At 31.5% G+C, this 25416-nt stretch overlaps 14 protein-coding genes across 14 annotated transcripts, besides 4 other annotated features; 8 read left to right on the top strand and 6 right to left on the bottom strand.

Moving 5' to 3' along the window:
- Positions 1–518: part of a mobile genetic element that runs on past the window's edge.
- A 204-nt stretch (positions 519–722) lies between these two features.
- TVAGG3_0415950 (armadillo (ARM) repeat-containing protein family) lies at positions 723–2242 on the top strand (the record flags this gene model as incomplete). Its single annotated transcript, XM_001305581.1, has 1 exon — positions 723–2069. The coding sequence occupies one exon, from the start codon at positions 723–725 to the stop codon at positions 2067–2069; it is 1347 nt and encodes a 448-aa protein (XP_001305582.1).
- Positions 2243–3646: 1404 nt separating this feature from the next.
- On the top strand, positions 3647–5332 carry TVAGG3_0415940 (ribonuclease inhibitor domain-containing protein; the record flags this gene model as incomplete). Its single annotated transcript, XM_001305580.1, has 1 exon — positions 3647–5332. One exon carries the CDS (start codon positions 3647–3649, stop codon positions 5330–5332), a length of 1686 nt encoding a protein of 561 aa, XP_001305581.1.
- A 1121-nt stretch (positions 5333–6453) lies between these two features.
- TVAGG3_0415930 (uncharacterized protein) lies at positions 6454–7239 on the bottom strand (the record flags this gene model as incomplete). Its single annotated transcript, XM_001305579.1, has 1 exon — positions 6454–7239. The coding sequence occupies one exon, from the start codon at positions 7237–7239 to the stop codon at positions 6454–6456; it is 786 nt and encodes a 261-aa protein (XP_001305580.1).
- Positions 7240–8290: 1051 nt separating this feature from the next.
- TVAGG3_0415920 (ribonuclease inhibitor domain-containing protein) lies at positions 8291–9847 on the top strand (the record flags this gene model as incomplete). The annotated part of the gene is made up of 1 exon (XM_001305578.1): positions 8291–9847. The coding sequence occupies one exon, from the start codon at positions 8291–8293 to the stop codon at positions 9845–9847; it is 1557 nt and encodes a 518-aa protein (XP_001305579.1).
- Positions 9848–10298: 451 nt separating this feature from the next.
- TVAGG3_0415910 (uncharacterized protein) lies at positions 10299–11315 on the bottom strand (the record flags this gene model as incomplete). Its single annotated transcript, XM_001305577.1, has 1 exon — positions 10299–11315. The coding sequence occupies one exon, from the start codon at positions 11313–11315 to the stop codon at positions 10299–10301; it is 1017 nt and encodes a 338-aa protein (XP_001305578.1).
- A 1174-nt stretch (positions 11316–12489) lies between these two features.
- TVAGG3_0415900 (galactose-binding domain-like family) lies at positions 12490–13127 on the top strand (the record flags this gene model as incomplete). Its single annotated transcript, XM_001305576.1, has 1 exon — positions 12588–13127. The coding sequence occupies one exon, from the start codon at positions 12588–12590 to the stop codon at positions 13125–13127; it is 540 nt and encodes a 179-aa protein (XP_001305577.1).
- Positions 13128–13395: 268 nt separating this feature from the next.
- Positions 13396–14090, bottom strand: TVAGG3_0415890 (uncharacterized protein; the record flags this gene model as incomplete). Its single annotated transcript, XM_001305575.1, has 1 exon — positions 13569–14090. The coding sequence occupies one exon, from the start codon at positions 14088–14090 to the stop codon at positions 13569–13571; it is 522 nt and encodes a 173-aa protein (XP_001305576.1).
- A 114-nt stretch (positions 14091–14204) lies between these two features.
- On the top strand, positions 14205–16159 carry TVAGG3_0415880 (RING finger protein-related family; the record flags this gene model as incomplete). Its single annotated transcript, XM_001305574.2, has 1 exon — positions 14217–16115. One exon carries the CDS (start codon positions 14217–14219, stop codon positions 16113–16115), a length of 1899 nt encoding a protein of 632 aa, XP_001305575.1.
- Positions 16160–16215: 56 nt separating this feature from the next.
- Positions 16216–16248: a mobile genetic element.
- A 163-nt stretch (positions 16249–16411) lies between these two features.
- Positions 16412–16437: a mobile genetic element.
- A 423-nt stretch (positions 16438–16860) lies between these two features.
- TVAGG3_0415850 (glycine-rich protein family) lies at positions 16861–18018 on the top strand (the record flags this gene model as incomplete). The annotated part of the gene is made up of 1 exon (XM_001305573.1): positions 16861–18018. The coding sequence occupies one exon, from the start codon at positions 16861–16863 to the stop codon at positions 18016–18018; it is 1158 nt and encodes a 385-aa protein (XP_001305574.1).
- Positions 18019–18490: 472 nt separating this feature from the next.
- TVAGG3_0415840 (uncharacterized protein) lies at positions 18491–18981 on the top strand (the record flags this gene model as incomplete). The annotated part of the gene is made up of 1 exon (XM_051233257.1): positions 18506–18934. The coding sequence occupies one exon, from the start codon at positions 18506–18508 to the stop codon at positions 18932–18934; it is 429 nt and encodes a 142-aa protein (XP_051102987.1).
- A 145-nt stretch (positions 18982–19126) lies between these two features.
- On the bottom strand, positions 19127–19402 carry TVAGG3_0415830 (uncharacterized protein; the record flags this gene model as incomplete). The annotated part of the gene is made up of 1 exon (XM_001305572.2): positions 19180–19401. One exon carries the CDS (start codon positions 19399–19401, stop codon positions 19180–19182), a length of 222 nt encoding a protein of 73 aa, XP_001305573.1.
- An 88-nt stretch (positions 19403–19490) lies between these two features.
- On the top strand, positions 19491–21896 carry TVAGG3_0415820 (uncharacterized protein; the record flags this gene model as incomplete). Its single annotated transcript, XM_001305571.1, has 1 exon — positions 19491–21896. The coding sequence occupies one exon, from the start codon at positions 19491–19493 to the stop codon at positions 21894–21896; it is 2406 nt and encodes an 801-aa protein (XP_001305572.1).
- Positions 21897–22248: 352 nt separating this feature from the next.
- Positions 22249–23472, bottom strand: TVAGG3_0415810 (protein ubiquitination; the record flags this gene model as incomplete). The annotated part of the gene is made up of 1 exon (XM_001305570.2): positions 22288–23472. One exon carries the CDS (start codon positions 23470–23472, stop codon positions 22288–22290), a length of 1185 nt encoding a protein of 394 aa, XP_001305571.1.
- A 103-nt stretch (positions 23473–23575) lies between these two features.
- Positions 23576–25022, bottom strand: TVAGG3_0415800 (small Rab GTPase RabD4; the record flags this gene model as incomplete). Its single annotated transcript, XM_001305569.2, has 1 exon — positions 24269–24862. The coding sequence occupies one exon, from the start codon at positions 24860–24862 to the stop codon at positions 24269–24271; it is 594 nt and encodes a 197-aa protein (XP_001305570.1).
- A 134-nt stretch (positions 25023–25156) lies between these two features.
- Positions 25157–25416: part of a mobile genetic element that runs on past the window's edge.

Raw genomic sequence — 25416 nt, 5'->3', positions numbered from 1 at the left:
AAAAAATTTTAACGTGCTTTAATTTTTTATTTTTTAAAATAATACATATTATTATATAACTAGAATATTTACAAATTTTACTGCTTTCAAAAATTTAATCCTCCTCCTCTCAAATAAACGTACATCCGGGTGGCCTGTTTTTTGCAAAAAATAAAATTTCATTTTTTTATGCTTAAAAAGTCAGAATTTTTATTTGCTTCTGGGATATATGATGGCTATATCAGACGCCCATTCTTTTTGATACTCAACATTAAACATAAAACTTAGCTGTTAAGGCTCTTCTGAAAATATTTTTTTTTTCGAAAAATTTGCGGAAAAAATCAAAAAATTTAAAAATCCCCGAATCTGCAGGGATTTTAAAAAATTCTTTTTAGTAAAACTTAAGGATATTGTATCAGATATAATGGTATGGGCAAATTCAATTTTAATACAATATTCATCGAGATATTGCGCTAACGAAGCGTTCAAAATTGAGAGGGTAATCCTCCTCTCAAATAAACGTACATGCGGGTGCACCCTTAAGATTATTGCACGACAAAATCTAATGGATATCATTTATCATAAAAATATACTTTTCAGGAGCTCCACGTGAAATTGCGTTTTTTTTTAATAATAAAAATTCTAATAGATCTTTCATATTTAATTTGAGATATGAAATTAAACTGAAACTTTATCACATACTAATTTTGTGATTTTTAAGCTTTGAATATGCATTTTTATGAATGATTCCACAATTTGATTCTCAAGATGCTGCAAAAGTTGCCGCATTTAGGGTAGATTCACGACAACCGCAAAACTCATACGGGTATAGTAAAGATAAAAATGCATCATCTTTATACCAAGAATTTGTCATTCAAATCGAAAATCAATTAGAATCAGACGATATTGAAAGAATTAAAAACGGATTGTCCAACCTTATTCCATTAATTCAGTGTGATCCTTCTATTGCATACGCATTTCCTGATCCAGATAAATTAATTGAAAAAATTGTTTCATTTTTAGAATCCACAAATAGCATGATAACAACACTCTCTACAAAAGCAATACTTTCATTTATTAAATACAGTCCAAATTTTGCTAAAGAAAAATTAATTTGTTTAGAGCTTGGGCAAAGGCTACTTGCACTATTTCCATCCCATCTAGCAATTCAATGCTTCATGGAAATGTATGTTTTTGAAGAATTTCAAAGCGCTTTTCCACCTGAAATTCTTATGACGCGATTTATTCATATAATTAAGAATCTTCCTACATTTTCTCCAATAATATCTAGCATATACATATTTATTGACAAGTTTTCTAACTTATTTGCACTAGATCCTCAAAATCTCGAAATTATTTTTGAATTAATTCCAAACAAGAAAAACTGCGGCCAATTTTTAATCAAAATTGTTAATTGTCTCCTCAGTTCCATATACATTTGCTTTTCAAATACAGAAATTCTCAAAAATTTCATGCAAAAATTACTTGGAATTGGATATAAATACTTAATGAATGACGCATTGGTTCTGCTGACTAATGTAGCCTTAATTGATACAGAAGAATTCAATGGATGCCAAATTTTATTAAGAAATGAAATTTTACCTTTTCTTTCAACAAATTTTTCCAGATATAATGAAGATGAATTGAAAATTCTCATTATAGATCTTATCACTATTCTTGTTTCTCACGAAACTATTAATTCTTCCTCTGAAATTCAAGAAATTTTGGAATTAATCCATGGAGAAGAAAGCGAAGCCTTCAAAGTACAATTTTCCATCATGAAATTAGCACACGCATTACTTACATCCAGTAGTTTTGATCTAATTCGAAATGTTGACCCGAAATTCTTTTTTGATTTCGCCAAAATTTCATTAAACGCAAGCTCAAATGAAATTCTGATTGAGATACTTGGCTTTGTATATGATTGCGTATCAAATAGTAATTATCCGTTCCATGAAGCTGCAATTCAATTATTTGACGATGAAACATTCATAGAATCAATCAATAACCTCTTGACAAGCGATAATATTGATGTATCGAGCGCTGCCGAGAATATTTTGTCAGTAATGGATGAAATGGATGAAAATTAATTGATTTTTATTAGAAAAACGATAATTATCTTAAATAATTTAAATATATGTGTTTTATGATATTGATGAAGCATAATCTTGAAGATAATGCTACTTTGATGTTATATTCTCATTTTTAAATTTTAAAATGTATTTTAATCTTCAACTTACACTTATTTGTATTTCTTTGACTTCTACCTAATGATATTTCCAAAAGATATACCGTCGTCAAATAATTTCAAGGAATTATTTTTTGTCCAAGGAATGCTATCAAAACATGATCGGCACATATTCAAACCACTGGCAGAGCGTCAAAAAATAAGCTGAATTTGGTATCATTTTTATTTAATAAATAGATACTTAATAACTAACTATTTATGATTTTGTCTATTTCAAGTATCTACAATAATCCAAAGTAGAAAAAAATTCATATTATTCTTATTTTTTGACATTTTTGCCAGTAATTTGAATAGTGTCGATCATGTTTCGATAGCATTCCTTGGACAAAAAATAATTCCTTGGACCTTTTTATAGACGGTAAGCAAATTTTTTTTTAAAAAATTACAGTCAAATTCAATAATTAACTTCAGAGATGCTTGCACAGACAAAGTGTCTCAGACGCAATGATCAGAATATGACTCACAAGAACGCTTTGCAGATTCTTGCCAATCAAAGTTATGCAATCAAATTTTGATTGTGATTTTCCTTCATTCAGAGATGTATCTCGGATGCAAGGAATTCTACAAAATGAACACTATTGTTGGTATTAAACGATCCAAGTTCTTCGATATTTTATTTTCTCATTTGCTTGTGCATATGTTTTCTCGTGATACCATAAACTAGTCAAAAATAAACATCTGAATTTTCTTAACTTTTTGTCGTGACGCCGACACAAGTTTTTACCAAACTTCATCATCAAAAACTAGGGGTCCGGACTCTGTGATCCATTATATATATTCTAGACTTTTCTACACTTTTTTTAAAGTTCTTTTCAAATCGCTATTAGAAAATTCAATTCATAAAGGAATGGAGATATTTGATCAAAACTAAAAATTCATATTTGAATAGTTTTATTAGAAAGCACTTTTGAATGCACCGATCAAAACAGAAAACAATAACGATTGCCATCAGGTATTGTCCTGTGAGTTATTCAGTAATAAATTTGTTTGGTTTGAATTATTAAAATATATAAATCATATTATATTTCATATTTAAGCAACCTTAATTTCATACAACCTTTTTTACCTCCTCAAAAAATTAAATTGCGCAACAACTGCGATTTTGAGATAGCTATAATTCATTATTGAAGACTACCTATTATCATACAATATAAATCAAACAATAATATCAATAAAGGCAATTTCTGAGAGGACAATTTCTAATTTTTTGCCAGTGATAAATATCGGAACATACATATGGCATACTCATAAAGAAAATTTATTTCCGATTCAACAATTAGAAATTTTCAGAAAAAGCATTTTCATAAATTTACATTCAATCTTATCTGAAAAATAGAAAATTCTCAAATAAAATTAACAAATTAAATCAAAAATTTTAAAAGTTCAAAAAATTTAAAAGAAACCAAGCACACATTTATAATGCTATGTTTGCTATTTTACACTCTCTGTGCAGGTCGGTGCCCTCCAGGTCAAACCATTAGAATTCCGGAAGGAACAACTTCCATTGCTGATAGACAATATGAATATTGCGTCACTGTTGATACTCTTATAATGCCTGATACTGTGACATCGATAGGAGCATTAGCATTTGATACCAATCCTATTAAAAAAGTTACTCTTTCAAAAAATTTAATCTCAATCGGATATGCTGCATTTCGTAATGCAGGTTTTGAAGAGATTGTGATTCCAGATGGGGTTACAGTACTAAATCAAGAGACTTTTTATGGATGTTCGAGTCTAAAAAAGGTCACTCTTCCAAAAAATTTGAAGTCAATTCATACTAGATGCTTCGGCAAAACAATTGTCGAAGAATTAGTTTTTCCATATGGCCTTCAATACATTGGTTACGAAATAACTGAGGAAAACCGCTGTCTCAAGCGAGTCGTTATTCCAGATTCTTGTACTTCAATAATCTTTTATGCATTTGCCGGATGCTCTGGACTTCAAGAAATTATTCTTCCAAAAGGTATTAAAGCGTTAAATGAATCCCTTTTTTCAGGCACAGCGTTAAGAAATTGCACTATTCCAGATACAGTTGAAATAATTGGACCATCATGTTTTAGTCGAACCGATTTAAAAACAATATCAATTCCACCAAAGGTAATTCAAATAGGTAAAAATGCATTTTATAAGTGCTGGGCTTTGGAATCCATTACATTTGAAGGCAATAATTTGAAAGAAATTGGCCAGTTGGCATTTTCTCATTGCGGGAGATTAAAAAGGCTCACTTTTCCAAGTTCATTAGTTAATGTCTCGATGGATGTATGTGAAGAATGCAATGTATTAAGGACAGTAGTGATCCAATGTGATTTAAAGGCTTTTGTGTATTATGGTGACACGCTTTCTTACGGTCATTTCACTGAATTGAAAACATTGGTTTATGAATCAAATACACCAATACCAGAAAGAAATAATTTCTCAATTTTCAGAATCCAAACACTTATTATTAACAATAGTAATCTCGAATCCATGGGAGATATTCCTGATGCATATAGATTATCTACAATTGTTATTGTTGATCCTTCATCAAAGTTTACATTTTCTCCAAGTCTACGTAAAGATATAACTTTAAATATATCAATATCTAGATCAATCAAAGGCTTCACAGAGAATGTTTTCGAGAATGTATCAATTGACACATTTATATATTGTGGTAAATCAATATCCGATAATTCTTTCCTTAAAAACTCTAAAGGATTCAAAAAAGTAATTACATCAAGCGCATTTAGAGGTGAGACTATAGGTGGTGTCAAGATCAGCGAAAAAACAGATCAATGCACTCAGCTGATTCCATTCGAAGTTAAATATCAGGAAGAATCTGGAAGTGAAGAACCAGAAAAAACCAACGAACCAGAGAAATCATCACCTGCTACTGCTAGCAGTAATAATAACAACCAAGACAACAGTGGTGGCAACAATGAAGAAAACGATTCTAGTAAAGATGGCAAAGGGAAAGGTAAAGGCGGAAAAATTGCTGGAGGTATAATTGGAGCAATTCTTATTCTGGCAGCCATTGCAGTCATTGCTTTCTTCATTTACAAATATAAAATACACAAATCCGAAAACGATTCAGAAGAACAACACGTTGAATTATCATTAGTTTAACTTTTTTTTATTTAATTATTGATTAAAATTTTAATTTTTTTATCTTATCTATTTCATGATATATACAATGATCATTATTTGGTTAGTAACTCTGTAATTTATTGAATAGAGTGAAATTCTTCCGAGATCTCTCATTTAATGTGAGGCATCGAAAGAATCTCAGACTAATGTATTCTATGTGTGGCATATGACTAGGTAAGAACGAGATAATATAAATTTAGTCGGATAAGATCAAGTTCTTACGAAGCCTTTTCGTTGAAATTTTCCCTAAATCTTTCCTTATTTTTTTTTAGCTCAATCAGTGATTTGAAAAAGTGAGTAATTATGCGAGAAGATATACTGTATTATATGTGAAATGCATGCGCTTAATTAAAATGTGTTTTTACTAAGTTAGAGTGAAGATCTTGAAATCTCAGATTGCAATAAAATCTCAAAGCTAGAGGCTGCATGAGGTGCAGGAATATTCTTTGCAATATGCACGCTGTTAGTGCACTACTTTTTTACCTTCATAGTTGCTCTGTGAGTCTCTGCATTTGGAAAAAATCTCAAATTTCAATAGTTTACGAAGCAACCAGCGAGAGTAATATCCCAGATCAGAGAAATGCCATAATACATAGATATAATATTTTGAGTGGATTATAGTTGTAGTAGATATTATACTGCTATTATAGCTATGTATAGAGTTATAATGAGTAAAATGAAATGTAGCTTGAGCATTCTTTGATGCAGACAAATCCATGGTTGATCTGAATTACAGAATATGGCCATATAATGTACAATATATTGGTGTACATAGTATATGAATTACTATATTTCAGTTCCTTCTTTTTATATTTAATTAATTTTTTTTATTTCTTAATTTTTCCATACTTCTCTGCTTATCACTATATTGTACTAACTTAGATTTTGAGAAATTGGAGGATATTTCGTTGATTAAATGGATTTTTAAAAATTTTATGAAATTAGTTATAACTTTTGCAGACAAATCACCTGATAATTTTTTCTTGAAAGCCCATAGAAGCATTGTTAGAAGCATGAATAGAAGCTGAATGCTAAAACATAAAATTGGGAAATTTGAAGTAATAATTATTTTAATAATACAATAATTTATTTAATCATGGTTATTGTGTAAGTTCGCGAATCTTATGAAGTACAATTTCTAGTGAATCGACAGATAATTCTGGAAGAAGAGTTAAAACAGCAGTAAGTAAATTTTTATCATCTTCTTGAGCAGAATCTGATAGTGATGATCTTGAATGGGGTGTATGGTATTTAGCAACGCTTTGTTTCTTAGATGCTAAAGAAGAAGGTACTCTTCTGTGCTCATGCGTATTTTGTGATGGCTGCGAAGGAGTTGGAGCTGGTGGTTGCTGAACAAGCTTTGAATCGAATTCTGGAGCATCGGCAAAGGATTTTGGCGTTCGAGCTAATTTATCGCCAGGAGCAAAAGCATTTCGGCTATCTTTGTAGGAATTTGATTTCGTGAGTGCAACAAATCTTCTTTCTGCATCAGAAATTTCAATATCATCTAATTTTGTTAGTTGTGGTAAGGATTTTATAATAAATTCTCGATAATTTGGCTGTTCTGATACAGGGTTATTCATCATCCATAGTACTTTAAGGTTTTTAAGCTCTTTTAAGTAATTTAATTCCTCGAATGAGGAAATTTGGTTATATCTGATATATAATTCACGCAATTTCTGACATTTTGCAAATGGCTTAAGGGTTCTAATCTTGTTTCCGGTAAAATACGCGATTTCTAAGTTGATCATGTATTCAACTATTGCAATATCTGAAAGATTTTCATGATAAAAGTAGACTTTTTCTACTTCTTCAATATTATTTGACTTAGTGGCTCTCATTACCATTCCATCAGTCAATGTAACGTTTTGTGAATCACTCAGCATAAAAAAAAAACAGATAATTTACAATATTTTTTGACATTGCCGATAGGATGAGTTTGGCCAGATTTTGACATATATTACTGAACAGTTTTGTCGGAATCTATATAATAATTCGAAATGTTGGAACTGCGTTCCGATTAGTTTTAATCTCTAACTATGAGAAATTAATATTTTTATAAAATTTACAGCATAGAACTAGTTATATTGAGAATTTTTCAAATCATAACCATATAATTAGATCTTTCAATTCATAAGTGAATAGTTGCTATTAATTAGAACTAATATGATCCATAAATTGAACTTTGATTTAGCAGATTGTCAAAAACAAATAAATATTCTGTCATAGGAACATCACACATATTTATGATACTGAATTGGAATCAATCTATGCTTTAATTAGTCAGAATCAGTTTTGAAGCGATCAGAGCAGATAAAATTCACGTTTTGTCGACGCATATTATCGTTCTTTTGAAAATTTTATTATTAAGTGATAGCCAAAGGATAAGCCATCCGATTAACTATTGAAAAAGTCATATTAAATCGGATTCATTGTGTAAAAATATATAACAAAGAGTGTAAAACAAGAAGTTCAGTGAAGACGATTCAAAATTTTACTTATTCATAAATTTTCTGAGAGGACAAGGTGATCAGTTTCGACAATGATAAATAAAGTAACACGCACATAGTATTGTTGTACAATAAACATCTTTCCGATCCAATTAAGAAGTTTTTCAGAAAAAGTAGACCAATTTCAATTTCTTCCCTGAAAATCTGACAAATTTATTTGAAATTGAAATCAAATAATTTTCAAAATATGAATTTTTCATGTAATCACAACTATTTTATAAAACTAAAGAAGTGGATCACAATTTTTTGAATTCAAAAGAATTCAACAAAACTCATTTTGAGTTCACATTTTTTTATGTTATTCATGCTAATAAACACTCTATATGCAGGTTAATGCCCAACTGGAAACACAATTACTATTCAAGATGGAACAAGTTCCATTGCAAATTTTCAATACCAAAATTGTAATCAAGTCTACTTCGTTACCATGCCAGATACTGTAACATCAATAGGAAATTATGCATTTGATGGTTGCACTCAATGTTACCAAGTTAAATTTTCAAAAAATTTAAAATCAATAGGAAATGACGCATTTCGTAATACAGCCGTATACGACATCGTAATTCCTGACGGAGTTACAGAATTAGCAGAAGAACTTTTCTGGGGATGCAAATATCTTAAAAAGATCACATTTCCAAAAAATTTAAAGGCTATTTGGCAAGGATGCTTTGCGAAGACAATTATTGAAGAATTTGTTTTTCCATATGGATTGGAAACATTAGGTTCTGGAATATCTTACAATAATGCAAAGTGCAAACGCATTGTTATTCCAGATTCTTGTAAATCATTAGATTTTTCTGCATTTTCCTCGATGTATGGACTTCAAGAAATAGTACTTCCAAAAGGCATTAATAGGTTAAATGGATCACTTTTCGCCCATTGTGGATTTAAAAATTTCACTATTCCAGATACAGTTGAAAGCATTGGAGAAACATGTTTTTGGGGCACCATTATTCGAACAATAGTAATACCACCAAAGGTAATTCAAATAGATAGAAGCGCATTTCTTGAATGCATTTATTTGAAATCAATTGTTTTTGAAGGCAATAATTTGAAAAAAATTGCCGAAACTGCATTTGGGGAATGTACAAGCTTAACAAGTCTCACTTTTCCAAGTTCATTAGTCAATATCTCAGTAGATGTATGCGAGGGATGCACAAACTTAAAAACGGTTAGAGTCCAATATGATTTAAATGCATTTGTATATATAGGATACTCGTCGTCTTTTGATAAATGTGATAAATTCGACACATTGGTTTATGAATCAAATACACCAATACCAGAAAGAAATAATTTCTCAATTTTCAGAATCCAAACACTTATTATTAACAATAGTAATCTCGAATCCATGGGAGATATTCCTGATGCATATAGATTATCTACAATTGTTATTGTTGATCCTTCATCAAAGTTTACATTTTCTCCAAGTCTACGTAAAGATATAACTTTAAATATATCAATATCTAGATCAATCAAAGGCTTCACAGAGAATGTTTTCGAGAATGTATCAATTGACACATTTATATATTGTGGTAAATCAATATCCGATAATTCTTTCCTTAAAAACTCTAAAGGATTCAAAAAAGTAATTACATCAAGCGCATTTAGAGGTGAGACTATAGGTGGTGTCAAGATCAGCGAAAAAACAGATCAATGCACTCAGCTGATTCCATTCGAAGTTAAATATCAGGAAGAATCTGGAAGTGAAGAACCAGAAAAAACCAACGAACCAGAGAAATCATCACCTGCTACTGCTAGCAGTAATAATAACAACCAAGACAACAGTGGTGGCAACAATGAAGAAAACGATTCTAGTAAAGATGGCAAAGGGAAAGGTAAAGGCGGAAAAATTGCTGGAGGTATAATTGGAGCAATTCTTATTCTGGCAGCCATTGCAGTCATTGCTTTCTTCATTTACAAATATAAAATACACAAATCCGAAAACGATTCAGAAGAACAACACGTTGAATTATCATTAGTTTAACTTTTTTTTATTTAATTATTGATTAAAATTTTAATTTTTTTAACTTATCTATTTCCTGATATACCTCAATCCTTCATCATTAAAAGCGATTAAATGTATTTATATCTATTATGGCGTTTAAATTGAATGAAGAGAGATATGAAATATTAAGAAACTAAATATAAGATTAAATAATTATAAACATTATGAAGCATTTTATATTTCTCATTATCATTTTCTCATTTTTGAGAGTACAAATAAGAACATGACTTCTAATTTCCTACATAAATATATTCAAAATAGTTGTGACACTTTTTCGGGCATATAAATAAGCCCGAAAAAGTGTCACAACTATTTGAATATAATTTAAACATATTTTACCTTATTAATATACAACAATACTCACATTGCAATAAAATTATAATTCATTTTTATTACAAACAATTATTCTTATTTTATAATTATCAAAAAATTATTTGGGTTGGAAAGGAACAAAGACGTGAGAACAAATGAAATCCTTTGCCATAAAATGTGAATCTTCCTGATGCATAGCTTCGCTTTTGGATTCTGAAATATTTTTGGTCAACCTATCGAAAATCGATTGATTTCCATGAATGACAACTGTCTCATCAGTATTACCATTCTGAATTTCTTGTATTTTCTTGAAAAAAACAGGAACTTTGCTTTCTTTTTCAAACAAAGAAATTCTTTGTTTTTGTTGTGATTCTGTGAGATTCTGGTGAGTTTTATTGTAATTAGATGCAATATTCATGAAAGATTTTCTTTCTTCAGTCAATGACTGAGATTTTATCTTTTCCTGTGAAATTGAATGAGATATTGAAATTTTTGGTTCATTTTTCTTAATTCTTTCTAGAATATAGCTATCAGGACACTCTTTTATTTTTCCTGAACTTATATCATTTGGTTTTTCAATGCTTTTTGATGTTGAATTTGGAAATTTTATTTTATTTTTCATCATCTTTAGCTTTCTATAATAAGAACTTAATTTACTTTGATCATTTTCTTTTGATGTTCCGTCGGTGTTTTTTGTTTCATCATGATTTTCATTTGATTGAGAAGATATATGTTCTTTTTTGCTAATGTAATCGCTGCTTTTACGGTGATCTTGATGTGTTTCTGCTTCATTTTCTTGAGATGTTTTTAATTCTGAAATTTCTGCTTCATTTTTCAGAATAATATGTGTGGATTCATCATCAGCTTTTATAAAACTATTTTGGTCATTATTTGATTTGTCCAAAGTAATTTTTGATTCTATTTTTATTTCATCAGCTTTTTCTGAATTAATTATACTACCTTCTTTAACAACTACCTTTGGGGTAAAAGATTCATTGAAATCATTTTGTGATATGGCTGATTTTGATTCAATCTTAACATATTTTGTAATCAAAACTTGATTTTCAGGCTTTAAATCATTTGACAAAGATTTACTAACACAATTTTGTGAGGACGCTTCTTCTTTTCTATCCATTTCAGCTAAATTTGAATTGATAACTTGATGTTTTGAACCATTTTGAATTAAGGGTGTTTCTTGTAGAGAATTATTCCTTATCATATCTTATATTTGCTTTCTGAATGTGCTTATTCCTTTTTTGGACAACATTAACAAATTTGTCAAAAAATTCAGGTGAAATTGACGCATATTATAAACACAGTTCGTGTATGCATTGCACTGAGGATCTATTGATTGGATACTGAATATTACATGTAAACATGCATTAGATACATATTGTTCTGAATTTTTTAGTGAAAAAGAAATGGAACCTTTGTTAATAGCTACCAAATTTGCTAGAAGCTCATTTTCATGCTGATAAATCAGATTTTGTAAGTTCTTAATTTCAATCTCAATAATGTTTTGATTATTTGGCTGAATAATTGCGGGTTCTTGGTTACTTTCTTTATTAGTCAGCAATCCTTCTCTAGTTTTGACAATATGCGCCCTTGGAATAGATTCAGAAAATTTGTCTCCATTTTGTTCTTGCAAAATATCGTCAATGGTTTTATCATTCTGTATATTTTCCAAAGTAAATGAATCTTCTGAGTTTTGGGAATCAAGGCCAGATGGAGGTTCACTTTTTCTTACTTTTTGGACTTTTTTCTGGCATTTTGTCTTATTGATACTATGTGTTGTAATAAAGTCAAATAAAAGTTGCATTTTCATATAATAATTGTCTTCGTTTGAATCTTCACCAAAAACTTCTTCAATTTCTGCTTTTGTTATTGATATTGCATCTTTATTTCTCTTTCTATCTTTGATAAGTTTTTCTGGGTGACTTTGAAAATATTCATGAATGATCTGCTTATAATTAGATCGAATTTCTCTATCCTTTGAATTAGATAGTAGTGCATCACATAAAATACTTGTAAGTTGTGCTTTATTATCATTGTTACAAGGAGAATTAGCTGTATTTGCTAGAGAAAAACGCTTAGGACTTAATCCAGTCATGCTATTTAGCCAGATTGGCTTTTGCTCTCCCTGAATATGTGCTTTGGTGATGCTAAGATTAGGTTTCATTTTGAATTTTATAATGGCTGAATTCCAATTGAAAATTTAATTCATTCTAAATAAATTGGATAATAATATTTCATGAAAAAATCGGATGAGAGCACAAATTTTTATCCTTTCAAAATTGAGAGACCTACAGTCAAAAATTCAAATAGAAATTGCTTAGAACTATTTTTTTTTGAAAATTGTCATTTTTCATGAAAATCCTTTTTTAAAACGAAACTTATTGAAAAATTAATGAGTAACAATGGCTACGCCCATGACGAAATTGATTGCACCAGTGCATCTATGAAACCTGATTATCCTTGCGTTAATAGCTTGTATTGGAATTCGTCTAACGCCTTTGCTGCAAATAGTTCTGGAACGAATACGTATATATTATCTTTTCTCAAAACATTTGTTAATGTTGAAAAAATTCAAATCAAAGATGGAGATCGTCTAACTTTTTTGAGTAGTTCAGTAATTGATTCATCACTTGATGGATCTAATTACAAATTTATTATGGAAACAAATGATCCATTTTGTGATAGAAGTGAACATGCTCCGGCCTGCGATTGCGATACTGAAACAATTAGAGAATATAAATTTCCCCAACCTGTCACATTGAAGCATCTTCGAATTTCTGGGAAAGGATTAACTTCATGCGGTAGCACTGAACTTTCCTTTTATGCTATTGAAATTTTTGGAACTTTTTCATCATATTGTAATTGTATATCAATCAGATACACACAATGTTCATATTTTATCTCATTCACTCTTATACTCATTTCACCATGAAAAGTTTTTCAAAAATGTTTTTTTGTTTCATAAATAAGAAGATATTATCACTTTTGCCTTATTTTTGTTCATTTTCATCTGCTTTTAGCGTTGTTAAATATAAATAACTCTCTCCAAGAGTTTTAAATTGCCTGATCTACTACCCAACTAAATATTGAAATTATTGATGGATATGAAAGAATATATTATAAATAAAACGAAGAATGAATACCATATTATTACCAAGGTATACAGAAATCAATGTAGTGATAATAAAATTGATTTAAATATTGAAATATTGAAAATTTAATAGAATATGTTTTATTTCGGTTAAAATAACTTATTGGATAACTGCTCATTTCATATAAAAGATATTGTTGTGATCAGATACCCAAAATCATTCAATGTTTTTTTTTTTAATATTTTTTAGTAAACAATAGAGCTCTATGGAAGATAGTATTTTCATACACTGGATTCTAAAATTCTGGCCTTAATTTTTTCAATTTTTTCTTTTAATTCCGCGTTTTGTTTTTTAAGAAGCATAAGTCGTTGCATTTTTGAGTTTACTTGGACATCGAGCTCGTATTTATCATTCTCTATAAAGGCCTTAACATATAATTTGTACGTTTGTTCTTTTTCTTGAACTTCTATGCCATGAGCGTAGAGCGATCTATTTTTATAACGCTTTAGTCTTGTATGTATATCTGATTGTAAAGGTCTATAGTCAATATATGTATTTTCAATTAATTTTCTTTCTAAATCAAACATTGGCGGATCAAAACGTAGATTATTATTAAAATCTTCTATCAGATTTGATCCTCGTTTCTGGAAATACGTTTCATAATCTGTAATAACTTTTTGAGATTTTTCGATGCATTCTTTTTCTGATTCTTGGAGCTCGGTAAGTACAGATGATGTCTGTGTTGGAGCTGATGCAGGCAGTCCTATTGACTGACTTGAAGACATACTCTCTTCATTTCCCATTTTTTCAAAAATAAATGAGCGATAACGTATGAATTTTATAAAAAAAATATTATTAAATTATTGATTGGTTTATTATAAGCTATTCATAATTGAGAAAACAATTTTTTTCATCCTATTTTTTGAAGGATGCAAAAATACGTCAATTTAATCTCTGTTCCAGACTTAAACAATACAGATATTAGGTCAAATACAGATTCAGTATCAGATAATGCTAAAATGTATACTGCATCTTTAAGAATTCAAGAATTAAAAGAAAAAATAAGATCAACATATTCATCTCTTCAAAAAATGGAAGCAACTGTAAAATCATTAGCATCTACCTATTTCTCTCTCCTTCAACAAACTCAAATGTTTACTTTAGATCTAATGTTATGCCAATATTTAAATGGCTTGCTTCCCTTACAAAAAATTACAGAATATATTGAATACACAGTATACGAAACACAAGATCTTTACAATTTTTCAAAAGAATCATCGAAACATGCTTCATTATTATTTAATTCATTAATAGGTACAGCAAAATCCATTACTGCGACACTACAGTCCTCTAAAATTGCTTTAATACCAGCTTCGCAGATTAATTTAAGATTTGATGAGTACCTTAATAGAGTTTCAGAACTTCAAAAAGAAGAAATCGCTAAAGCACAAGCAGAATTAAAAGAATTTCCTGCTTTTGACTTAGTTATTCAAAAAATGCTTGATTTTCCTATTGTAGAACCACTTTCTCCCGAACAAATTATTAATTTCCGAGATTACATGCTTAAAGAGTTCAATATTACAGACAACATGTCACAGTCATTCTTTTCGATATCACAAGCTGCCCATCGTATCGTAACTCTTAAGCAATTACAAGAATATATTACTATCTCAAGATCCCTGATACAAAACACAGATCCAAAAGATCCCTCCACATATACACCATTTACCATTAGGAACTCCCCCTTCTTTAAGTCCCTATCTGCACGATCCGCCTTTTTAAGACACGCATTATCCCTTCAAGAGCGAGAACTTGCTTGTGTCTCCGATTTCGACACGTTAATTGAGTCCTGTTGTCGCGCTTTTTCCATGTATCATGAAGAATGCCGCTCTTCCATTAACGATATCAAACAACAAATCATATCTCTTAACAATGTATTGGATAGCCACCAAGAAAGTTCATTTACGTTACAAACAGATGTGTCTCCAGCCATTACCAGCTTCATAAAGGAAATTCAGTTCTTTGATTCGGAAGAAATAAGATCCGAAGTGTCAAATTTATGTTCACAGGTCATAACCACGTGTAAACCGTCCTCAAATGAACTTTTAACCGATTGGAACTCCTTTGAAAACAAAATTTCCTCTCAATTTTTCAAAGAAATCATTGATACAGAAATTTTGTACGAAAACTTGTATTCTATGATCAGTTCCTTAGCCAAGACAGACATTTCGGTGCTAGAACTCACAGCAAAAGCCACTGAAAATGAAGTCTACACGTATTATAACGGTCAAGAACTCGAATCTCTTTCGAATTTAGAAAATAAGTTGAAGAATGTAATGGAAAGTCTCAAGAAAGTGGATGTTTCTGTAATGATTAAGTCTATGAATGATATATGTGACTCTGTTATCAAAGCAAAAGCTAAGTATGACCAAGCAGAACAAAAATTAAATTCCAAATTTGAGAAAAATGAGAAAAGTGAAGAAAAAGATACAGTGGAATCACTGAATAAGGAAATAAAGGACCTCAAAGAAGAATCCCTGAATCTTGCAAAGGTTGCTTCTCAAAAACAAATTTTAATTTCAAGAATTGAAGAATTAACTTTTGATAAAGACCACGCAGATGTAAGACCAATAAACCCTGTGCAAGCTACAATGCTAAACAAGTATGTGAGCAGAGTAATGTGTCCTATTTGCAAGAGAAATCGAAGAAACGTGATTCTTTCAACTTGTGGACACTGTTTTTGCAGCGATTGTCTGAGCCAGAGAAATGCTTGTCCTGTTTGCAATGTGAGCTTTACACAGAACCAAGTTGCAAGAATTCAATTATAAATTTAATATTTTTTTGTTTATAAAGATTGTCTGTAATATTCAAAACAAAAACTTATATTTTTAGAAACACTTTTTATTAACTTTTTTTATTTGATGTGTGTTAAGGGTGCACTTACCACTTTCTGACATGCTCTCAATTTTTTTGACATCCACACTTTATATCCCAATTTTCTATAATAAAAAGTTAATATTTTATTGTCAGGAAAAAGTTATTATTTATCACTGCTTGTTAACTAACATGGCTATTATACTCTTTTGCCATTAAATTAAAGATATGATGATATTATCTGAGCGTATCAGAAAGTGGTAAGTGCACCCTTAAACATATGCAAATACTCATCAGGATATTCCCATTTTTTAATGAATTTATAATGTCCAAAACAATTTGAAGTGATTGGTATTTTTAAACATCGTTGATGGAATAAATGTAAATAAAAAGTCGTAATTGCAGGAAATCATGAAATTGTGTTTCAGTGTACTTAATTTTATATATTATTTTCCCCAAATTACAAAGTATTGAACATTTTTTGAAAGTCAACTGTTTTCAGAATTTGTCAGAAAAATTGAGACAAGACGATAAAATCGGATAAATTTGTTGTCAATTTCAAATTGTTCGAAATCACTGCAATAATGCTTAATTTAGGATGTTTTCGACTGCAAATATTATATTCCAATCCAATGGTATTGATTCCACATAGAATAGCAAACCATTTTAGATATTGTAAGTTGACGATTTGTCGATTCAATGCTTTCATATCGATTAGATGATATATCAAAGGGTTTTGCAAATGTGAGCAAGAATACTAGCAGCAACACATACACATTTGACTATCCATGTGAATCATATTCAGACTGCACAGACTACGTTATCAGTTTTCCTCCTGGAGTATATAAGTTTGAACTTTATGGAGCGTCTGGGGGATCATTCCCAGGGATGGTATCATCATATCAATATTCAGACGGAACATGTACTAAATCAGAAATTGTTTCCGCATATCATGGAAACACGCATTGCATTGCAAATGGCAGTCGAGGTGGTGCTGGCGGCTACATCTCAGGCATTATCAGCCTATCTCACAGACTGACCTCATACGCGACGATCGGCGGACGAGGAAATTACTCTTATACCCAAAAATATTGCGATGTAGAATCAGATTTTTATCTTGATAACATGATCAAAGGTGGTTATGGGGGTGGTGGATATGCATCAAATTGCTATTATTCAGAAAGAATAAGTCGTGCAGGGAGTGGTGGTGGCCAAACCGCTGTCAAATTCCATAAAAACGATCTCTGGCATCGAGTAATCGTAGCCGGTGCCGGAGGCGGTTCTGATAATTACCATGTTGATCGAATAAACCAAGGAGAAGATGATGGATCTGGGGGTCCTGGAGGTGGCTCTGTCGCCCAAGGATATTGGTATAGTCATCAATATACTGATGAAAGAATGGCCAGTGCTGTATCCGGCTTCACCTTTGGATCTGGAGAATCCGCGCAAAGAGATAAATCCAAAAATCCAAACGGAGTTACAGTATCGCGTGGGTCTGATGACAGACCTGGCTCTGGTGCAGGATGGTTTGGTGGATTTGCAGGTCACGATGGGAACGGCGGTGCTGGTGGTGGAAGTTCATTTGTCTTGACTAATGAAAATATTGAAGAATTAAGTCAAAAAACTTTCACGGCGCATGATACATTCTATAATAATCCTATAACAGCCGAATATGGCTTCACAGCAAAAGATGGTTATAAATTTAGTGAAGTTAAAACAGTTCCAGGCATCTGGGATGAAAATGGTCGTCTTATTGTCACTGTTTTAGACTTCATTTCCTTACCATCATGCAATATGATCTGTTTTGTTCGCATTCACGACTTTCTATTTTTCTTTTTATTTTTAGATCCCAAATAAACATAAAAACCTATTAAGAAGACTACCCATGGTTGAGCAACAGAAGGCATTGTTTTACACCACTTAATATGGCATTATAAAACAATTATGTTATTACATCAGAGGTAAATCAAAATCAATTGTGGCAAAAGCTTAGTTAAATTAGAATTATCAGTACACTCATATCATCAATGAGAAGTGGTATGAGGATACCTCATGATATTTCATGTGTTTCTAGTTTTGTGATCAATGAAAAAATGTTGAGTAATCATGTCATGGTTTTACCTTAAATTTTGAAGAGCATGCACTTTGTTAACCTATCCATCCTTTAGATGTTCTCTAATCCAAAACTTTATCTAAATTCCATTACTTTTTCTTTTATAAATCTGGTATTCTAGCAATCAATGGTCATGTATAACTATGTAGTGTTAAAAGAACTTCGAAAATGATTGAAATTATCATTTGTCAATTTTTGAGATTTTGTCACTTTTACTGAAATTTTTAAAAAATGGGAAATGGAATTGTAGCTGGAGTTGTAACAGTTGCACTTCTATATGCTATGGCTACTTCGTTAATGCAATTTCTTGAATTGGCAAAAAAGGATTTTTCTCCAACGTTAAATCTCTCTATTGACCCTATTAATAACCTTTTCAGTGCTACTCTTTCAGCATTATTAGTTACAGTCCTTTGCTTTTATCTTCTTACAAATATGTATTCACCATTCGGACTTGAAGTTCTATTTCCAATTGAAAAAAGCAAGTGGTCAAAATACATGTTCACGCTTTTTATTGCAGCTTCTAATTTCTTTTATTGCGGATTTTTTGGAATAATTGCAGCAGCGTTCCTTTTTATTGCTGCTACAACAGATCTTGTGGTGAATTTCAACGCCCAAAACGCAGAAACAGAATTCGACGATACTTTTGAAATGGGATTTTAATTTTTTTGGATATTGTTGTTTGTTATTATATAAAAAGTGTTTATTTATCTGAACCAAATCAATTGTTTTTACAATCTTTTTAACTTTTTCTTTTATTTTCCTAAAAAATTTGCAATATCTTAAGGTTTATCTCATAAATAATAATATTGTCGAGTACTAGAGTAGTATGTTTATATTTATAAAAACAACAAGAATAAATTTATATTGAAAAATGGAATATTAGCTATTTGCAGCCAAACATTAAGTTATCTTGGTGGTTTGTAACCTTCGCATAACTGTTGTTCTAATTTTCTGCGAATCTCAACTTCTGGGACGTCAAGAGCAATACTTCTGAAAGCAATAAGAGATGGATCCATTAAAACTGCTGCAATCATATCTTTTCTTGTAGCTGCAGTCCATTTGATCGCTTCGTTTATAATTTCAGCGCCCCCTTTATCGTTGTTTGATGAAGCTAAACTTGTAGACATTGTCACCTTTTATTTAATTTGACTTTTTACAAATGTAAATTTCGACGATTTTTGTAAACTTAATTTTGGTATATTTATATGTTTTTATAATGAATCGATCTCCTGAAATTTTATCGCTAAATGGATGTAAACAGAGTAATATTGTCAAGCCTATTGAAACTGAAGCCAAAAATGCTGATATTACTCTACAAAATATAGCCAGACAAGCAAACTTCATCCTTTTATTAGTAAATATTGACATTAAAAAGGAAGATCCGGATAATATCATCAAGATGATTAATGTTGTTGATACAGTACCTACAGTAATTCGTGATTCTGTTTCAAAATATCAAAAGGAACCTTTAAAAATTTCGGTAAATATTGCTTCAATTGCCACCAAGTGGATATTAGACTGTATTTCGAAGCCAAAGAATTTTGCACAAGCAATTACCAGATATTTTTCAAGTAATCCTGAAGATTTACCTTATTTTTCAACAGTTACATTTCCATCATTATACAGACAATTTGTTTTTGATGAATTCCAGCAGCAGACCTTGAAGCTTATTCAAGAACTAATAAATTTAGACGCTATTTACATTTATTCTCGCTTTATTCATCAATTTATCATTTCAGATCGAAGTTTTTCCTACACATTATGGAAGGAATACGATAAAGCTCTTCTAAACTTACCTCGGCCAGTCTCAGATTCAGAATATTTCCGATTAATTCTAAAATCATTCGCATTAGCCTTCAATATACTCACTATTCACCAGCAGACGGCCTTGAGACAGATGGCAATAGCTAACAGACAGTTCTTTTGCGAGAAATTATTCGGAATTACGTTATATCGAACTTATAAGTACACTCATCGTCATATAATCAGCAAAGAAGATGGTGATCCTGTTCTACATATACTAAAGTACATAGGCGATAACTATACTTCCCCTCAATGCAATGCTTTTTTGGCAGAAATGAAATTACAGAACGGCTGCAGTGTTTGCTTGAAGCAAGGTGATACATTTGTTGGTTGCCATGCCTCAATAATCCTTTCTTTTAGGGATTTACTCATTTTGCAGAATATTATTAATTCAATGCCAGGATTATCAGTCCAAGTTGACAAAAACCTGATGATTCCGGAGTCATTCAGATGGGTAATTGATCCTATCTCTATTCCGCTCACTTTCGACTTCATTGAACAGTCAGATAAGAATATTTCTATTTTTTCGATCAATAAGAAGACAAATGACGTCGAATACGATGAAGGACTGAAGACCAAGTTCACCAAGCTCAACATGCTTGAGAAAAACAACAAATTGGACTACTTTGACCGTTCATTAAATTCAAAGCATCTGAAAAAGATCAGAAATAAGATCGGTGGTGTAAACGATAAAAAATTTTCTGATTTTGTAGAAAATAATATTCTTGATAATACTATATCGGAAATGACTGATTTTGAAAACATGTTGAACCAAATTACAAATCAAAAGGTTATTGATACAAAAATCAACATCTGGACGGAAAGTCTTCAGTATGAAATGATGAATTTCTCATACAGAATCACTACATTCACCTTAGGATCCCCTCTGGCCGCTTCTTCCAGTTTATTAGTGATGCAACAAGAGCCACTGAAGTCAAACGCCATGCGAAAGTACAGAGAAGTCGAAACTATACTCTCAAAGAGAAGAAATACGACCTTGGAAGGTTCAAATGAGGTTTTGCAACCTCGACGACCTTCAATAATTAAACATCAGAAGCATAAGGCGAAGTCACGGAGCTACGAACTGTTTAAACTAGCCCCCGATGGACAGTCTTTCACTGCTATTGATGTAGCAAAGATACTTGCAAGTTGTAAATCTCCAAGACTCGATTTTTGGTGCTATATCGGCCAAATAAACGGTTGGAAACACGAAAATTTCTTCTTACATAACCTAAGAGTTGAGTTTAATGACATAATTAACTCTGTAAGACTGAAATTAAAAGTTTCAAATTATCTTCCTGAAACTTTGCAGCCATTCCTACTACAATTGGCCAGAGAATACGATAGGCTCCAGAACATGAAGAGTGGTTTCCTTCTTTTGTGCATTTCCAAGCTGATGAACGAAATTCGAACGGTAACAAGGGCTTTTGTAACTGTTCATGCTATCACACAGCCAATGATCATGTCTGGGATAGCGGCTCTTAGCGTTACTGACTCTATTTACACAAGTTTTATGATATCTCAAAAAATTTTCCAAGAATACAAGGCTGTAAAGAAGCTTATACCAGAGGATGATGTTGAGAACTTCGAACAGTTTGAAGATTTGATGTGGGAGTTCCTGGAATACTTAGATAGAGGTTTGATGCTTAAATCTAAGAATTTATTGTACGGAAGCCCTACAGATGAAGAAGAAGATGACAGTAGTTACTCTTATTCTTACTATTCTGATGACGAAGGAGGAAAATCCGAAGAAATTAAAAGTGTTGAAAAGAAAGAGCCAGAACCAGAAAAAGGAAGATGGAGCCAGGTTTTACCTTGATTTTTACCTATAATATTATATTGTTTTGTTTGTATTTTTTTATTTGATATCTTTCTTGATATCAAACTGTCTAAATATTGTATGTATTTCTTAATTTGGTCATTCTTTTTATTGCTGTCATATGAGATTCTTATTGATTCATAATTTCAAAATATTTTTATTGAATTTGGATTTATTCTAAAATACTATCATGAATTCAACAGCTTATCCATTTGAATATAGAGATTTTCTTAATTTAATCTCTGAATCATCTTATTTGACTTTAATTGGAAATCTTTTGTTGAAAAACAAAGTGTATTCCAATTTTATCATATGAATATAATCAAGCAAAAATTTTTAATTAATGATTAAACTATTTAGAATCGAATAAGTTTATTATTTGGGAGAAAATTTAATCTGTGGCACCATTATTCTTCAAGAATTCTGCCATTTCCTTGAAACCATTATCCCTTGCGACCTTGAGATTGGAAACACCATCAGCATTCTTCTGCTGAATGATGCATTCATTCCAGCGAAGCATTTTAACAATTTCCAAAGCGTTGACTGCAACAGCTGCGGTAATTGCGTTTTCGCCGTTTTCTCTGAGCGCATTTACATCAGCTTTTCTTTCGATAAGAAGTTCAACGATTGGCAAGTAATTATAGTAGCTTGCGTAGATAATTGCTGTTGTTCCTGTTGAATCTTTTGCATTGACATCAGCTCCATGATCCAAAAGATATTTTGCAACATCATATTCACCGATTGAAGAAGCAATCATCAAAGGAGTTCTTCCGGATTCTCCTTTGCAATCAACATTCATTCCTTTTGTTTCCATCAAGTACTTTATCATTGTGATGCTTCCACCGTTCACAGCTTCGTGGAATGGGAAATCAATTTTGTTAAATTGAAGTGCATAAAGAGCAGCTCTCATATTTGATGCTGCAAGAGCAACAGGGAATTCAATTGTTGTTGAATCTTCAGGATATTTCTCAAGGAAGATATCACATAAGTCATTTCTGTGGAACTCGACTGCAGCCATGAGATATCCTTTAAATGAGGCTCCTCTCTTAAAACATTCATCCAAAATATCGCTGTTTCCGCCGGAAACAACAGCATCCAAAATATCTGGAGTTATTTGCCCTCCGTTTTTATCTAAGAGAGCAGTGAAGCACTTCTTTGCGCCATAAATAGCACTTAACTCAATAGGACTAGTTCCAAATGTGTTTTTAATCTTTGTCACTTTTTCTGCATTATCATTTAAGATTTGATCCATAAATGGCTTCATTTCTTGTGGAATTAAAGCCGATGGATTTGGATCGACTTTGAACTTGATTCCACATGCCTTTTCTAATTGTTTCAAGAACTCAACTAATACTGAAACATTTGTTGGGCGTCTGAAATTGACATTTCTGATCGCTTCAGCAATGAATCTTTCATCACCTTTCATCTTTAAAAATGCAGCTGTTAAATCTACCGCCGATTTCATGCTACGCTGGGAAAGTGACCAAAGAGATTCCTCAACAGTAACATAAAGTTGTAGCTCGGCTGGAATCATCGCGTCAGAAATTTTCTTGGACGTTGAATGTGTATGCCTCATTGAAAAATGACAAATTTTTACTTTGAATAGTTTACGAATTACGTTTATAAAATCTTTTCTTTACACACAAAAATTTTTTATATAAATTTCATATCAATGTCTTCTTGTTTCTTGATTCCAACATATTGATATGAGTTGACGTTGACTTTTTAATGGCTTTCATCTCTGTTAAACATATTTTTTCGGACATTTTATGGTTTAATTTTGATTTTTGATTATATTGAATGCAATTTCTCAATGAAATTCTATACAAATATTAATTTCATCTGCTATAGCTTCATGTAAATTAGGAATATCATGATTTCTTGGCAGGAATTGCTTAAAAAAATTAGCTTATTTGCATGATTTTAGTTTCAATTAGCATTGTAAGGTTTTTGAATCGTTTGGAAATAAACGATGATTTCTTTTTACAAATGAAAAGAGTTTTGTATTTGCATAATTTGTGTTACCGGAGCATAACTCATTATATACAGTAGCAAATGAATTTACATGGAATTACATAATAAATTCTAATTATGTTTATTATTGAATGCCTTAATTTAATTGGACAAGTTATGAAATCCATTACATATTAGTTATTCATCAATTTTAATGCCTGATATTGCCATTGAATTCTATTTTGATAGGAAGTTAGGGATGAATTTCGGAAACCTTTTTATTTTCTTAAATTTTCTCTCAAAAATTTCAAATATTAGATAAAAAGTTTGAATATTAAAAAGCTTTTATATCGAATTATGAATAATTCCACCTAAAGGAAAGCAGTTTAGTACAGAATTCATTAATATAATGCTAAAATTTAGCAGCAGCCTCCCTTTTCCTTCTTGCTCTTTCCATCCTGAAGATTTACAGATGGTTGTGGGGATGGTCCTGGTGTACGTTGCTTAAGAAGAGTGGAAATAGCAACTTGGAACATACGCTCGATACCAGTACCGTTTGTAGCAGATGCTTCAGCGTAAAGAGCGCCGTTCTCTGTAGCCATATTCTGAGCTGTCTGGTATTCAACTGTACGCTTATCTTCAAGATCAACCTTGTTGCCGCAGACGAGAATAACAATATTCTCTTCGACGTTTGTCTTGAGTTCGCGAATCCAGTATGAAACTGAATCGAAAGACTCGGCCTTTGTGACATCGTAGACGATGAATGCGATAAGAGCACTACGGTAGTACATCGGAGCAAGGCCACGATAAACTTCTTGGCCAGCTGTATCCCAAATGAGAAGTTCGAGATTTTGTCCATCGATAAGGACATCCTTTGTGACGAAAGCAGCGCCGATTGTTGGATTTACGTTTTCTGGGGCAGAGCCGGAAACGTAGCGGGTAACAATACTTGTTTTGCCGACACCAGAATCGCCGAGGAGAACTAGCTTAATGGCGTTACCGCTATCAGTCATTCCACAATAAGTGACGGTTTATCAGAAATCGTATGTTTGTTATTTCTGGATACCGGGTATGCAATATAATTCATTGGTCATCAATGTAGTATTAATCGGATTTGAAAGCATCGTATCGTAAAGAAATCTCTGAATGTGAATTGCAGCGAACCTGAAATTATCCAGAACTATGGAAGTAACCTTATATCATTATAACAGATATATTTTTATAATTATTTTAAGTCAACGAGCATAGTAAAACTTTATGAAAATTTGAGAACATCAATTTCAGAAGAACTCTGCTTTATCATGAAAAAAAAAAAAAAAAAAAAAAAAAAAAAAAAAGGTAGTGAGGCTTCCAGGCACTTCGTGCCTTCTAGCCTTGAAGTTGATGAGTATAATGAAGGTCTTATATATACGGGTCTTCCAGGAGCTTTTCACAAATTATATATGTTTTCATGTTTTGTCAAGACTTCTTCGTAAATGTTTTGTCAAGACTTCTTCGTAAATGTTTTGTCAAGACTTCTTCGTAAATGTTTTGTCAAGACTTCTTCGTAAATGTTTTGTCAAGACTT

The sequence above is a fragment of the Trichomonas vaginalis genome, chromosome V (genome assembly GCF_026262505.1).
Source record: "Trichomonas vaginalis G3 chromosome V, whole genome shotgun sequence".
NCBI classification, from domain to species: Eukaryota; Parabasalia; order Trichomonadida; family Trichomonadidae; genus Trichomonas; species Trichomonas vaginalis.
Note: the sequence above shows the minus strand (reverse complement) of the source record. Positions and strands in the feature narration are given on the sequence as shown.